Source organism: Helicoverpa zea, chromosome 2 (genome assembly GCF_022581195.2).
Source record: "Helicoverpa zea isolate HzStark_Cry1AcR chromosome 2, ilHelZeax1.1, whole genome shotgun sequence".
NCBI lineage: Eukaryota > Metazoa > Arthropoda > Insecta > Lepidoptera > Noctuidae > Helicoverpa > Helicoverpa zea.
The window spans coordinates 525399-542207 of record NC_061453.1 but is presented as its reverse complement, the minus strand read 5'-3'; the positions used below and the strand labels follow the sequence as shown (position 1 = coordinate 542207).

The 16809-nt window shown below is 37.0% G+C and overlaps 1 protein-coding gene across 4 annotated transcripts in view; it reads left to right on the top strand.

The window, feature by feature from the left end:
• The window catches only part of LOC124638818 (ecdysone-induced protein 74EF), a 208524-nt gene that overhangs the window by 152284 nt on the left and 39431 nt on the right, over positions 1–16809 (top strand). The window contains exon 1 of one of the 4 annotated variants that reach the window (XM_047175957.1): positions 6470–7013. The exons of the other annotated variants lie outside the window; for them this stretch is intronic. Coding sequence (XP_047031913.1) covers positions 6611–7013 — 403 coding nt within the window. The 5' untranslated portion in view covers positions 6470–6610. Of the gene's footprint in view, positions 1–6469; positions 7014–16809 lie in introns of those variants that run through there. 4 annotated transcript variants of the gene reach the window in all.

Below are 16809 nucleotides of genomic sequence, written 5' to 3'. Positions count from 1 at the left end.
TTTCTACATAATTATGACTCTGAAAGACTTTTCTTCCAGAAATATAAAAAATATATAATTAGTATAGGAACACTTGGATTTTTAGGAAACAAGGAAAAGTCTCGTGTTATCCCAAATGGCACTCAACGAGTAGCCACCCTAAGCAACTAATGTACAAATATCTGGATGCAAAAACGATTAGTATTGCGGAACGGAGTAAGTTGATGCTATCTCCTTCTAACTTACGTACCACCACTGATAACAGACAAGGTGGGGGCTACTTTACTATTCATAACCCTTGATTGTGCTGCCGTTAGTGGCAGCGCATCCATGACGTGCGAACTGCGCGTGTGTGTGTGCGCGGTGCAACGTGCGCGTGTGTGCGGCTGCGCGGGCGCAGCGACGCCGCGTAGCCTTGAATTCGTACAACGACTGCACTTGTACAACGATAACCGTTCGGAAATGTATCATTGTGATATATTTTAATTGATAGTTTTTTATATGGACTATTTATCTATGAGTTGCAAAACACCTAAGCCATATTAAAATATTTAGTCAAACAGTCGTAATGGTGTCTTTCCCAATACACAACGATTACATATTGTTTATCACTGAATAAAAATAAGGTGAAAATATTCACATGTTATCAGCGCGTTGTTTTGTAACAATAATATTTTTGTATAATTACAGTTGCTTGTAAAATTCCTTGAGATAACAAAGCGCAATGAAATCATTGTACTATGTAACCTCTATTATATCGATTTAGTAATATTTATTTTAACTGTTTGACACCAATTCATTTGATTACTGTTTTCCTTTAGGTAGATAACGGTAATTAACCAGTCGGTATTTTAACACGTAATAATCTCTAATTAGATTCTGACTAGGATTATATCCTTCCTTCTTATTTGAATTTTGCTGTCCGATTTTTAGATCCTAAACCCTTAAGCAAAAATGTTTTGCAAAAATATCTTCTTATGCGTTTCGGAACGAAGCAAGATCTCCAACACCTCCGTCCCTTGTCCAGGCATCTCGTTCCTTAATTACTCCATCTCCCTCTAACTCACGCAACTCTTTAATACATCTATCACCGTCGCACGCGCACATAATTGGCGCCGCAGGAAGCGCAGAGAGATTGATGATCTAAGCGCTGGATCGATAGTTGTTTTTTATGTTTTTTCTCTTTATTGCAAGTTCCGTTGGTTATTTTAATGGCCGTGACTCGGTTGGTGGGGTTTATAGGCCAGGATCGGGATACACGGACAAACGCCGATAGGTAGCGGGTACTTTGTTCTAATATTACTCGTTAATAAAATAAAGGAACTATTGTCAAAGTATTTTATGAAGTACATGGTTTATGCGCGAGAAAGAGGATTTTCTTAGCGTTTTCCTGTTAGATTCTGCATTCTTATGGGGATGTGACTTACACATTCTTTTGTATGGAAACCAGTATTCGAGTTGCATCTTGCAAGACTTTTTCTTGTTTGAAAATAGGATGCAAATATTCCTAACTTTCAAGTTTTAACTAGGCAGAATGTATTTAACTGGCTTTATAAACAGCTAAAAAGTATTAAAAACGTGAAACTATTAGGCAGTCTACGTCTGAAGGTCGTGGGGGTGTTTCTGCTAAAACTGATATCATCCCAATTTACCTTTTGTCGTTGCGCAGACATTACGAAATTCGCTAACGGGGTAGTCTGACCTCCGTAGAGGGCGGAGGTACGGAGGCACGGACATACGGACAGACAGTATTGTGAATGTGGCTCACGTTCCGTATGTCTGTTTCAGCGCCCTACAGATGACCTACATAGTGTTATGTGTGAAGTACATGTAATGCGGTACATTCACATTACGGTATTTATTTTAATGGAAATTAGTAGGCGGAGTTTTCATTTTAAAGGACTCTTTGTAAATAAATTCGTACTTTCCAATTAAAATAATAATGCAGAAGACAATTGAACTACATATTAGTCTGTTAATTAAGGATTAATCCTCCAATACAATTCTGTTAAATCAGTCAGGTAAATAAAATCAACAAACTCAAGAATCGAGCCTATTTTTTCACACCAGTCTTGAAAAACCCAGATAAGTAAATCTATTACTATTTACCTCTTACCAAAAATATTGTTTAACCGACATATCGTAAAGCTTCGTGACAATTGGACTAGGTTCACACATCGCCATTGAAGTGTGGCCTATCTCTTAGCGTTAACATCTGTGACGGATTGCTCACAGCCTCCCCAATCATATTGCTTGGTTGATGCTCACGTATATATATCTATCTTATGGCTTAAATAATAAATTCAACATTTAGTTGAATATACTAGTGTTGCGTTACTAATAAATTGTTTATGGAAAATAGTCACGTGGAAAATTTTTATAATCTATTTCAATCATTATGTTATGAACAGTGAAATTGCTGAGCGTGATATATGTAGGTATTCATTTTAATATTCTACCCCTTAGATTTTTCTATTGTCCCCAGTGAGGCCAGGGCCAAAGCCTGCCGGGGCTGCGGGATTGTTCGAAAGAGTTACCGCAGCCCTGGTACATAAAGGGCTTAAGAATGAACATGGTGGGCTATGCTCACAAAGCTAGCCATAGGTTTGTCTATAGTCTATCTCAACAGGAAAACGGAAGTCAGGTTTCTAAAAAAAACACAAAAATGCTAATGCATGTGTACTAAAGATAATTCTTTACACGTGTATCTAATATCTGCTATCGCTAGATTCATAATTCTGGAATAATCATTATCACATGTTACCACACAGGTACAGGACACAAATTACATTAATATCACATATTTCCCTGTTCTGGTTATAATTAACATGGCGATTATTGTTTTCCTATGTAAAAAAACGCCGGTAGATATTTATAATGCTGATTAATATAATACATACTTAATAATATGAATACAACGGTAACTCTGTCTGTTTTTTGACTGTCACGTTTTCATGCCAAAACGGAGTCCGAAGAAGGACATGGGATATTTTTCATCCGGGGAAGCGGGACGAAGTTTCTTAGTTGACGGGGAATGGTCTGTAGTTTATATAGGAAAGTATGAAGTGTCAAAAACAATAGTAAGTACTTTGTTACATAAGTAGGGTCGATGTCCGCACGATCTGCGATATGATACGAGACCCCCGACCCGCCCCTGATAACACTACGCCATCTTAGATCCTACTTACAATATGTTTTATTGCTAAATCGTGCGCTATAATTAATGTTATCACTAGCTAGATATATGACGGAAATGTCAGTAGGTATGTAACTCAGTGCGAATCTTTGTTATCTAAGTGACTTCTCAAAATGACAGGCTTAAAATAGATTTGTGAGTTTGAACGGGAAAATAATGATTTACAAAACAAAATCTTAGATTTTGATTAAATTAACAATTTAGTTTTAGAGTCAATAAGGTAAATTGGCAACAGGTGTATTTTCCGTTTTGATTGGATGTGTGTTTTTAATATGTAAATATTTAACAATCATTTTACAATAATGCATAATACGAATTTATAATCAACCAATCTCTGATACCAAAAAACTTGCAATTACTCTTTATCTTTCAAGAGACACGTGTAAAGTTTTTCAAAAATTCCATTGCGTAGTTTACTTACCAGTATTTAAAAACTTTATACTTATGTACTATACTGTGTATATACTCAATAATTCTTGATGACATGAACGACTACGCGGAAATAGCTGTTAGTATTCAGGTCAAACCCTAGATAGTTTCAGTGCCGTTTGAACCTAAAATTGGACAGTGCAGAATATTTTATTCACACATATTGATAGTATATTAAACTGCTAGTATTTTGATTATAAATACAGGTACAAATTATATCCTAATTTATGCAGTAGTTCATCATTTTTCGGTCCCACTGCTGGACACTGGCCTCCTCTCACACTGAGAAGGATTGTACTAGTTCTGTACAAAATATATTAAACTGACAAAAATAATTCACAGCAAATATAATAATCAGAACATAATAATACGGAGAATATTTTAATTTCAATGGAGTTTCCAAACCTTTACCCGTAATTCTAAATTCAACACCATTTTCTTGCTTACCTACATGACATTATATGATAAAGTTCATTCATAGTACATTGACTAAACCTAAAAATAAGATCTCAAACAATAAGTCTAAAACAAGACAAAAAGAAGACCTAACTTAAGAATATATCTCTATTGAAATACAGCTTTTATATTTAGGTTTTCAGTCATATTGTAGTGTTAGAATCTCATTGAATATTTAGCTCGGTTATCAATGAGTTGTAGCTAGTAGGTCGCCGTCATATGCAGTAATTGTAAGGGCATTAACAATTTGCTCATTGTGTTCAGTACTTTTCAAGTAAGCACGACTGTCCTGGTTCCTGGTGCTAAAATTTGTAGAACTATTTGGTTTAATCAAATAATTATACAGAATCTTATACGCCAATGGTCAAAGGATTTAATTATTTCTAAAATAAGGCTATTTTTATTCATAATTCCTTGTTTCTTTTGCCAGTTTATTGAATCACAAAATCTAAAAAAAAACTGTTAATCAATCACGCCTACACTGAAAACGTGTCACATCACGTGTATTATATATTAGTGTATTATATCTTCCGTACACATAATATAATAAGATTTATGTATGCGTCTGTGTACAAGGAAGTGACACTCCCATAAAATCCTTATATTTTTCTAACAACAGTCACGTTTTGTCATCTGTATGGTTATCTAATAGCTTATCATAAGTTTGACGAATGAATCTATGTTTATAGTAACGTTATCAGCCTCTGCGAATAATGAAACGTCTAAAATTACGTGATTCTACATATTCGCGTGTGTTTAATTACTTCTGTTTATATTTCACTCTTTTTATATTCAAGTGCGTATTTGAAGAACAGATAAATTATAATTCTTGTTAATTGTCTTGATATCTTTTGCGACAATTTCCTCCCAATAACTATAATGACTTTAGATAATAATTGTGATTAATTACCGAATATTTAAATGCGTGGTTATTGGAACACTCTGAAAAACTGCTAAAACAAAAATGATATTGTAAAATTAAATGCTGCAATTTTCAAACCCACTGCATTTTTGTGAAAATAATTTCATGCATTCCATGCAACGTAAACACGTTAATAAATACAATGTAACACTTCACGAAAATAGTGTAGCACAACAACATTGTCATTCAGGCGCACCTCTATAATTATGCCAAAATGATGCGTCACTTCCACGTCGGTAATAGCCAACATTTATCTGTTTAGGACGAACGTGTGACATTGGCTCTAAATTAATAGTAGGCACTACCCTATCTATTAACAGCTAATATGTGCTGACCCCTCCGGAGCAGCGAGCAGTCCCCGCCGTCGCCCCGAGCTCGGTGAGAGGAGAGCGGCGCGGCGGCTCAGGTTAGACTGGCGATGTCAGTGTGTCACGTGGTCGCCGCGCGCGCAACTTTATTTGTAAAGTCGGTCAATGCCCCGAGCGTTAGATAAAAAAACACACAATTTGTTTACGCGGTGTGTTACGCAAAACATCGCTGATTGTCCAAGCGTTCCGGTTCGTGATAAATATTATAAATTGTTATTTAACTTATAATCAGTGAAATAATATTAGTTCAGCATTCATTCTATCTCTAGCATTTGCTAATGTAGTCAAAATTTACCATTATGTTAATTTTAAAGATAAGGAATTTTACTTATTATTGAAATCGTACAAATCATTAAATATTCCATAAAAATCTGTACCTGTATCGAGTCAAACAAATATTAATTAGTAATACAAGGTGTTGATTTGCATTTGTGCCATACGTCAGGAGGAGGACATGAAATACGTTAATAATCGATTGTAATTACAGTAGACGGGAAATAGCTAATACGCACGGCTTTTTTTGTCATTGTAATGTCGTAGCATTTCAGAAGTAATCCAATTTTATGAATGAAATTTATGAATGATCGTTACGTATGCTTTCTGTTTGGGTTTGTGTGAGGGCGCAGCACGGTTTTAAGGCCAGTAACACACGCGCCAAGTTTAAATACGGCTAGATAACATTGACGGATTTCCGAAAAAAAATTAAAATCAAAAATTTTCCTGCCGATTTTTTTGTTGATTTGGGTTGAGAATCATTAGTATAATTACGTCCTTGACTATGGCACGGATGCAAATCAACAGCTTGTATAATTTTCCTCGTAAATTCATTACCTGAGCACAATCGGTCGCAAACGAGACTGGCGCCGAACCAGTAACGCTAATTAATCAAGTCAGCTAAACAGTGAAAACCTGTTGGGTAACTCGGGAAATGAAGGAAAGCTCCGCGACGAAAGTGGAAAAAGCTTCGCCAATACAGACGCAGCGCGCACACAGACGCACGGCGCACACAGACGCGGCGCGGTGTGAGACACGCACACACGCGCGCCTGTACGAAAACGAAAGTGTCCGAGCGGCGCCGAGCGCGCCCGAAGCGAGCTCACGAAGTCAGTGGAACTCATCGTCGAAACTGGGACATCAGTCCGTAATACGACGCGAACGCCAGTGGACGCGGCGCGCGGTTGCAACACGACACATTACGCTCTATGACATAACTGCAAACTGTGGGCTTGTGATTATGGTGTTTGGTGTTAATAATTAAATATGATGGCTGTGGAAGTTCGTCCGGCGAGTGCCGGCCCGGAGGCGCGACAGTCGCCGGCCGCCGACCGCAGAGCGCTCAGCGCCGATAACGAGCCTCGCACCCTGGCCGCCAGGAAGGCTTACCCTGAGGAGCCGGCTTCTCCGAAACCAGAACCAGAGGAAGACGATGCCCCACTAGACTTGTCAGTTCGCAAGGAGATTTCTGTATGCGACTTCGCGCGACTTTCGTTCGCGGACCCCGCGGACTACGTGAGGACGCAGATGATCCTGAAGCAGTCGCAGGACTACCTGGCGTCGGGGCGCGACTCCGGCACCGAGTCCGACGACTCCGCTGGCCGCCTCAGCCCGCGCGACGACGACATCTCCGGCAAGGCTTACAAGAAGTCGCTCATGAAGAGATACAGTAAGTTCACTTACCATCTCATACCGGCTCGGGATGATTTCACTTTACAGCTGTATTTCCCTGCAAGTAAATACAAAATATTCATCAAACCTGGAAGTTAAAATAACTAAACATATTTTTGGAAGCAACACAAACAACTTTACTATCATAAATCAAATATGAATTTGTAGACAACTTAACAAATGAAACAAAGCAGTTATTTTAGCATTAACACTCTTTATTACTGTATTTAAGAATATTACATGCAATATAAGTGAAAAAGTATCGCACAGAAAGATTTTCCGCAAATTGCTACGTCACGCGTGAAAGTGCTACGAGCTACAGGCGTAGCGGCGGCTACGGTGCTACGCGGCCCTTGCTACGACTTTATCTTGCATGGCATTAGCGTATGAAATATGTTGCACGGAGTACATAGCACTGGTATATGTAAATATGTTGATGCAGCGCCGCCCTGACCTAGCCCAACATGCAGCGCGTAGGGCGGGGGTGGCGGCACATTGCGTCGCAACTATTTACAATACTACGACACTCATATTTATTGTTTAACACTTTCTTTGTTTCTATCGCTGTAACATTCTCACACAACAACTGTTGTCATTGATAATACAACTACTTACAACACACTTGTATTACACGGTGTCCGCTGAAGAAAGGCTATTTCACCCAAATATTAATATGTAATGATTCAGATATCCTAAAAATCTTCTGATCGAGACCAATATTAGCTTTAGGACATCTTTTCCTCCTAATGTACAAATAAGGATACCTAAATATACATTAGTTACTTCGTTTTTGGGATTTCCGTGTTCCCCTGTAACAATAAGATAAATTCAATACGTAACAACAAATAAAATTGTCGAATAAACTTGAGGATAAACGTATATATATTTATCTGTGCATATATTATGTGCATGTTCGTTTTTCCTCAAAACGTCCAGGTACGAGTGGTTCGGCTGACTAATCTCGGTTATTTGTAAACTATTCTAAGTGTTGGGTAATTTTATAATTTGTTTCAAGTCATGAGACTTTGATACACCATCTCAATATGAATTCTAGATGTACTATCAGCATAACTTACCTTCAGACAAGAGCACTTTCACACATTTGGTTTATTTCCTTACCAAAATAAGCGTTGGTAGCACAATATAAATGTAAATGATTACATCAAAGGCATCAATTGCTGAAATGCCTCCAGAAATTTATCCAGACAGGTCACATCCGTGCCCAGGTTATCTGGTTGCTAAGGAGCATACTGTCTGGTTGCTAAGGAGTATAGTGTCTGGTTGCTAAGGCACAGCTGCGTATATCCAGGTCGTATTTCTCGAGACATGTTTTTGTTAGTACGTTATGTAACAAAATGTCTGCCGGCTAAAGGTTGCGTCTTGTCACTTACATTATTGTTATTGAAAAGGTACTGTTTTCTGAAAACTTATCACATTTATAAGTTTGATATAAAAGGATTTAAATGGGTACTTTTATGGGGTTTTAGTTTATTTGTTTATAAGAATAGATTCCTCGATATTTTGTCGTATCACGCTGCTGTCAATAATATTAAGGAAAGTCTAAAAGCATGATTAGTTTAAATTACCTAATTACAGGTTCTTCTATATTTTCCTGTCACAAATAGTGATAATATGAATCATCTTTCATATATTTCCTTAATGTTTCCACATCCTCCATATAATTTCTTGATAAACTAGCATATACATGAGAATATGGTTGAATTTAATACATACACAAAGTATGTGATAAATTCAGTAATTACTGCGTCGTAGGTATTGAAAAACTTAAATTGTGTAACTGTACAAGATAGTTAATCATTTCATAAATTCCTTTTAATCTTTTGTGACAGTATTTATACCTATATTTAGCATGATTGACTCATTATGATAACGTTTTTTAGTTAATAATATACGAAAGATATGTAAGTATGTATAATACATCTTTATTTTATTGGTATTATATAAAGGCTCTACAGAACTAATAGCAATAAAATAATTAGAACATCTTCGGTTGAGTCTACTCCAAAACTTTTGTTCTAGAAACGTTTATATTGAGCGAGGGACTGTAAGTCTGTAACAACACTTCCCAATAACTATCCGGGAACAACTGTTACTTAGTATTTTCGGTTCCCGTCGGCCTCGGTAGCTTCGGAAATGTTTAGTGCTCCGAACATCGGACGTGTCACATGCTACCAGTGCGTCTGGTCGGTCTATTGTAGCGAGAGTCGCGAGAACACATACAACATAGAATCCGCACACAAATCCGGCAGCATTCTTTCAAACAATGCCGTATTGTACCCACTGTTTACTATTGCCTACTACGAGATGTTTTCAACCAAATTCTATTTAATATTCACCTGAAAGTTAGAAAATGTCATTCAAACGTTTACATGAATAGCTGTAATTTAGATTAAAACTTTAAATGACATAATTGTTTGCCTCAAAACGCCGTTCTAAGCGTATTTTTTTCATAAACAATGTAGGTAGTGACCAATCATTCATCAGCTAAAATACTCCTGACAATAGCACGTACAGGCGTGCACACTGCACTATAACACCAATAAGGGTCATTGACACATCACGGAAAACACATATGTGCATAATGTGCATCGCTATGTACATACAGTTATTTTATAATGCACAATAAATTATTCACTCAGCTAAATTTAGAGTTGTCCTATTTAAACTTATAGTGAGCAGCTTAAGTTATATATCATCATTGGTCTCACCATCATGGGTAATTCTAATGTATCATAATTATCATAATACCATGATGCACCCGTGACAGTGATTTGAATACTAAAAACCTACCTAATTTAAAACCACATAAATTAAAATAATTACGGTTAATTATTATAATTATTTGTTTATCAATTCAATTAATTCATTGATTGCTCCCGGTGTTGTACACACCAACACAGAATAGTGTATACGGAGCAAGAATTGGACTTCATTATGTTTTCTATATTAAGGAAACTTGTGATAAATTTAAACATACATACATACATACATACATGCAAGATGTTGTCTAGAGACAAAAAACTTACTTTTCAATAGTTTGATTTGCAAAAAAGTAGTTGAACAACTGTGCAGTTTCTCTGCTTACCGTTTATGGTAAGTGTCGCGATATTAAAACAATATAAGCATTGCATTACACTTATTGTTATCAAAACACACGAATCGCTCGCTCATCAGTGCAGTTCGCGGTAGTGCGGGTTCGATGCCCGCGCTTCCGACTATGGCACTGCATCGCGTTACCTGACTCCTGTTACACGCGCAAATTATAACAATGCATATTTATATTATATGTTGTCATCGTAGGTACTTACACAAATAGATATGGTCAACTTGTTAAAGATTATATGGCAAGAAGAAAATAAGCTACAATTTTAACCAACTCTTCCGATGCAAATCCTATCACACATAAATACTATAAAATGATCTTTAGTTGTACGATTTTTAAACAAATACTGCAACGTGATTAATCATTTCGCATCCGCAATATATTAGTCTAGGATTAGAAAATATTCGTCTATCAAATGAGAAAAATAATCGCATCGAATACTAAATACATCGATTGAACGACAAGATCAATTAATGTCTGTCATAGAACATATACATTAGCTATTTCGTAATTTCCAAGATTTATATCGAAATAGGGTCGCGACCCAAATAATTTTACGTTTTATATTTAAATATATTTTTCATCTCGGAATTAGAAGGAATCGTCTCAAATGTAATCAGGAAACAGGCCGAATTCCGGCCTGGTTCACTCACAAATTGTCCACTGATCGCCGATTTGAGATTTTAAGGTTTAACACATATCTGAAGTCAAATGACTTGACAGTGAGTCATCTGTTTTAACGATCAATAACTCCACAAAACATCGTCAGAGCTTCCATTGTGCGACAACATCAGAATCGATGTAAACCAACTCAATGGGCAATTCTGTATCGAAATATCGCTTGTCAAAAAAACGTGACCCGCGACCAACTTTCCCATGAATATTCAAAAAGAAAGGATGCACCAGGAAACGTAATCTGTGTACATTTTATTAAACAGCTGCCAAATAATGGCTATCAGGCCCTTCTGGGTGAAATGTATGATACCTGCCCAGGCGCAGGTCGGAAGTGAAAGGTGCGTAAAAAATCTTATTTATACGCGATCGGCGACGCCGGATGCGCCCGCGCATCCACCACTAAACAATACGCAAACGTGATCGGGTTGGAAGCTATTGGCGTTTTTATACATAATCAGCATTTTTAATGTCACACGCTTGAGTTATAGCAATAGACGAACGGTGATGTCATAGTTATCAGATAGCAACAAATTGATCTTTCACGAATCACAGAAATGACGGTTCACTTTTATCTGTTATTAATATCTTTGAAGATGATCTTAGAACTCGCGTTACCGGTAGCGACACCCGGAGATCACTGAGGTCGTTGTTCTTACAAATATTTGCATAAATTACAACAAAACGACACATAATTATTAGCTTATAGTAGACAACAAGTTGACTTGTTGAAATACCGAAACAATATCATTATAGTCCAATCACAACACTGGCCGGCTACCTGTTCACAGAAATTCGAATAAGAAAAAAACAACGATTTTGAATTATATTAATTCTTAAATCAATTCCAATCATGCTAACCGACAATCATTGACACATAAAAATAAACTCTAAAATGATTGAGCTTGAGTCCAATATAAAGACTGTCAGACGAACATATGACGTTTCGATTTAATGTAAAAAATAGAATGTCCCAAAAGGGTGAGGAAGGGTTGTTCTTTTTTTGAATAGCTTCCTGCAAATCGTGCGTCTCATTCACACCTCAGCCAATAATAAGGCAGGAATGAGAAAGAATAACTGATTACTGCCCGCGACTGGATTTGAAAAAAATGCACTTTTAGTATTTAAATGACGTGAACGCATCCGTTTTTAGAATTTCAAAAATAAATAAACGTAGCAAACCCGCGGCTATTGATAAAATAAACTGTTTTATAACTTCCCGACTAAACAAAGATGTTAGAGTTTTTGTCCGTTAACGTATTAGCAGTGTTATCAACGGCCCTTCACTCGCTAAATGGGTTCGTGTCGTCGGCAAATTAGTGCAATAAATTAAGGGGCGCGTCCTGCCGTCTGTATCGATATATTTTTTATCGAACATTTAATCTTATCTGTTATGTATTTATGCGTGCAACGCTCTTTAAATCGGGCACATCTGGGCGTGGGGCCGCGCGCGCAGTTTTTGGCCGGCCTTCAACCGCAGCGCAAGGCTATTAGGTTTCACAACACATACGGACAAACAGACTGGCGACCTGCGAGACCGCTGTTACTTTGGGGCCTCTTACTATCCCCGCGCTGATATTTTCGGCCAATCAATACGAGTTTACGATCACGGCGTGCATAAATGTATTTATAGAAATTTACATGTGCGCCAAAACATGTGAACCGATTACGGGCGGAGGTAAAAACTAAGTTAATAGGGTAGTAGGTAGTGTAGGTACAGTAAAAAAGCTGTGGTTTCCGTAACAGTACACCGCTTACCTTGTTCGCTTCATCTGTCACATAAAAAAATTAACCCAATTTTTTAAATGCATTAAAAAACACGTACCTGCCGGTAGCGGGTGTACACCCCCGGTAATAAAAACTTCTTAACTGTAAACCTTAAAAGGCGTGCATTCAAATAACCAAGTGGTACTTTTTCGCGGGTTTTTGCATTCCACGGTAAACAAAAAGTTTTTTATTGGCAAATTTACGGCTGCGTTCGGTTTTCGCAACGGTACCTCTACGGTCCTTTGTCTATTATTGCGTTGCAGATGTTTTTTTTTATTACAAATAATGGTTTTAGAGTTTCAACTTCCTCAAAAACGTTTAAGTAACCTTTGTTCGTCTTTCTCCTCTGTATAAAAACATCTTAACCCTGTATTTTTAAACAAACAATTTGTTGTCAATTTCGCAAGCATTGCCAAAAGTCGGCAGTAATGTCTCTGAGGAAAAAACAGCTTTTTGTTGATGGTTTGCGTCGCGACTGAAACTCAAGATTTGTGAGATAAACACTTGTTTTTATAAATAAATCTTATCATTGTGTTTCCTGTCCCCATTAGATATTTCCAGCGATTTCGTACCAAGCAAATTATACTTCATTATTTAATAAAATAATTAAGCATGAAAAATTTTTTTATGTAATTTGTTGCCTGACTTCTCGAATACTGATTTAGTTATAATAGGTATTTAATGTAAATGAACATAAAATAAAATTATTATCAGTAAAATGATTCGAAACCGGGGAAGCCCTGAATTATTATGAAGTTCAACGCTCAAATACATTTTTATACCTACCTAATACGACAAATAAAACGATAATTAAAACAAATGCCTATCTAATATTAAGTACACAGCGGACTAGGCAGGAAACCGGTGCAAAAAACACAAATATTCTGTAACACGAGCATCTGTTGTCGCCTCGTTTATTGACAAGCCGTTTAAATCAAACCCGCAGCGGTTTACAAACCCAGTGCGTCACGTCTTATCATTACAACACGAGATTGTGAAGAATTTCATCATCAAACAGCAAGATCACGTTTAAAGATTCACATTTCCGCAATAATAATAACGTTTACAAAAAATTGATAGGTACTTTATTATCTGGATCTAATCTATCGCTAAAAAGTTCACAGAGTGGCACAAGTGCCGTGACACGTGCCCAAACACGCTTATCTCTGGTTAAAAATGCAGCGAGTATTATTAGATACGTGACCTGTGCGGACATACAAACAAACATACATACAGGTTGTATTACATAGTGAAGGTGAGTACAATAACACGCGGGAAATCCGACAGCATTTTTGTATTCAATATCGCAATTCGGTCAATGTTAGCGCATCATCGCTTTGGTACTAGAATTACATTTAATTTACAGTCTTGTACTTATATAAATAGCTGTGAATGACTGATTTATACAGAAAAAGCTTTCGTTAGTCACAACAAGAAAAACAGTTCACGAGAATTAATAAATATACGACAGAAACACGCGAGTCTACGTCGTATGATTTCTAAGCTGTTTTTCCTAGTTCTATGGCACTTCTAAACACACAAGTAGGTAACATACCTTCTAATAAAAAATTGGTTTAGCTACTAAACATAATTTTCTGTGCCATGTCATATTCCAAGCAGTTCATTTTGTTATTAGGTACAGATACTGTACATGCTTGTTCCAATAAATCGGCCGGCCCAATAAAGCTGGACGTAACATTCCACCTCTGGCTCATTCAGGTCATCCAAACAGCGGGCATCAGACGGGAGCCGTGTGATGTCACCGCGCTTCCGCCTGCGCCCACGCAGCCGCGCACACAAGCGCACACACCGCACACAGGCGCACACGCCGCACGTGCCGACAATTAGACATCGACACCCCGTCTGGACACAACACAAACAGTTTTAATAAACCGAATATTCATGATTTGTGTAGTTATAGTTCTACTAGTTGACTGGTTGGGTAACCTGCGCCCGCGTCATCGCCACGAGGAAGTGCGATGTATGCCAAAAGTATTATCAGTATCGCGTGTAAACGCTATCTGTACACGTAATCACTACAATTCTTAATTTTCGCCTCAAACTTTCCAGATGTGTTTCAGCGATTTTATCACTGAAGATTTAATATAAAACTTGAAAGAAAAGTAACTGGTATTGGAGCGAATGTTAGTAAAAGCTCGATGCAAACTTTCTCTGCAGTTATATGATTTTAGTAGATTTAGCATCGACCTGGGGCCGCCGGTTCCGCGAACTGTTGCACAAATAGAACCTTTTAGTTCGATACTACTGTGAGGATAGCCTTACAACTGCAAATTCTGAGGTACTGGCTATACCGTGCCCTTGTATAAAACGTTTTTAAACGTCACTCTATAATGTATCAAAAACTATAACATAAAATTAATCGTTTTGTCTACATGTACTCGTTCTATGTGTTTGAGCAAAGTTAATACTAATTAGTAATTGTCTAGCCTAGGCTTTGTAGGTAATGCGTATAACCTAAGGGACCTTGCTTTTTTAGGCTGCCTGAGTTTTTGCCGGCCCCAGGCGGGGCGGGCACGGCCGGGACACAGACTAATATGATAATGGAAACTACACAGAATAATGTTTGTAGGACCTACAGACTTCTACTAGGCGTGTGCTATAACGCAAACCAAGCTATTGAGAGCTATAGATATCTCTCTATATTGATTAATGGCAACCTATTGATCCACACGTGTTGAATTTTGGAAATACCTCTGACGCAAGTCTCAAAAAAGTTTGACATTTTATATGAATTATTATCAAGAGTCGATTATTATCCAAAATAAATAACTATGTACCAATTTCATTAGACGAACAATTTGCAAAGCATTTCACTGTTAATTAATACACATATATTAACATACTACATGACTATTCATGAATGTGATTATTATGTTATGTTGTTTCTGAACTAAAAGCTTCTTTTGATAATGATCTCGATACACAACACTTGAGTCCGCGCTACCTTACTTTGGCAGGTATCCAAAACACATTTTTTGTAATATTTTCAAGACATTGCAACGTGGCTTACATTCAGTTTTCTAGTAGATTCTAACGCCCTTAGTCTAGCTGGTAATGTTTATCGCATCGCTTGAGTTGGTGTGTAGCCTTCACGGAGGCTGGTGTTGGAAGAGAAAACAGTTTGTCTGAACAAGTGTGCTCACTCAGCCAGAGGGACTCATTAATATACATTGTTTGTACATAGTCTAGACTGATTTACGCTTAATTTCAATCAAAACTTTTGATATTAATTGATGTGTAGTTAATAGTTCTGTGTAGGATCTGCCCTACATAATACTTTAGTTTGTTCAGTTTTCAATATTGACCGTGTTTTAGGGTTTGTTAGCACTTCTAGTCTTTTTGTGGGTAACTATATGGTTTGACCGATAGAAGTTAGTTAACGGCCATATAAAAACTGGAACGCGTTAAACGTCATATGTGACCTTATTAACTGTTTTCCATAAATATATTCCACTCATAAAAGTTCAAATATTCCGTAATTATTAAAAGAAAGTACTACAATTACGAAATTCTTGGAGCAGCGAGTCCACTCGGGCTAAGTGCGTATTTATAATATTTAACTGGCCGTCCTTAGCCCAATTAGTCGCAACTATTGTTTACATATTAAACGTTGATAAAGTAACGCACAATCTATAAATAATAAGCGATCGATCGCTTTATTTCCGTTCGACTAACACGACGTTCATTTACGCGTGGAATTGCAATTTCTTGCAGTAATTTTCCGTTTTTTGCAAACTCATAGCATATATACTAAAACATCACATGGCTCCGTTTTCCAGAAAATAGTGTTTGCAATATATGTAACGTAATTTATCTATTATTTGATAGCAAGTACTTGAGTTCACAATCTATTAATATGTAGTACCCAGTAAACTAAACACTGACCTTACTCAACATTTCTACCAATATCACACTGTTTTCAAGCCACCGCAGTCGTGTAAATAATTGATATAAAATTATTTTGTCTCTCCATAGGTACCTACATGGTTGCACCTTAATTACTTGAAACATTTCAGCAATTTCCTTTCATTTTCATGTTGTAAGCAAGATACACTTTATTTTGTACAATTACGGAAATATAAGGTCATTAACCCACTTCGATTTTGGTTTGTAAATACAATTTCAACAGACTATGTAATGTACAAATACTCGTATATAGTTTTAAACTAAATTTGGCAGTAGCCGATAAATATACTTAAGTCCTGTCCGT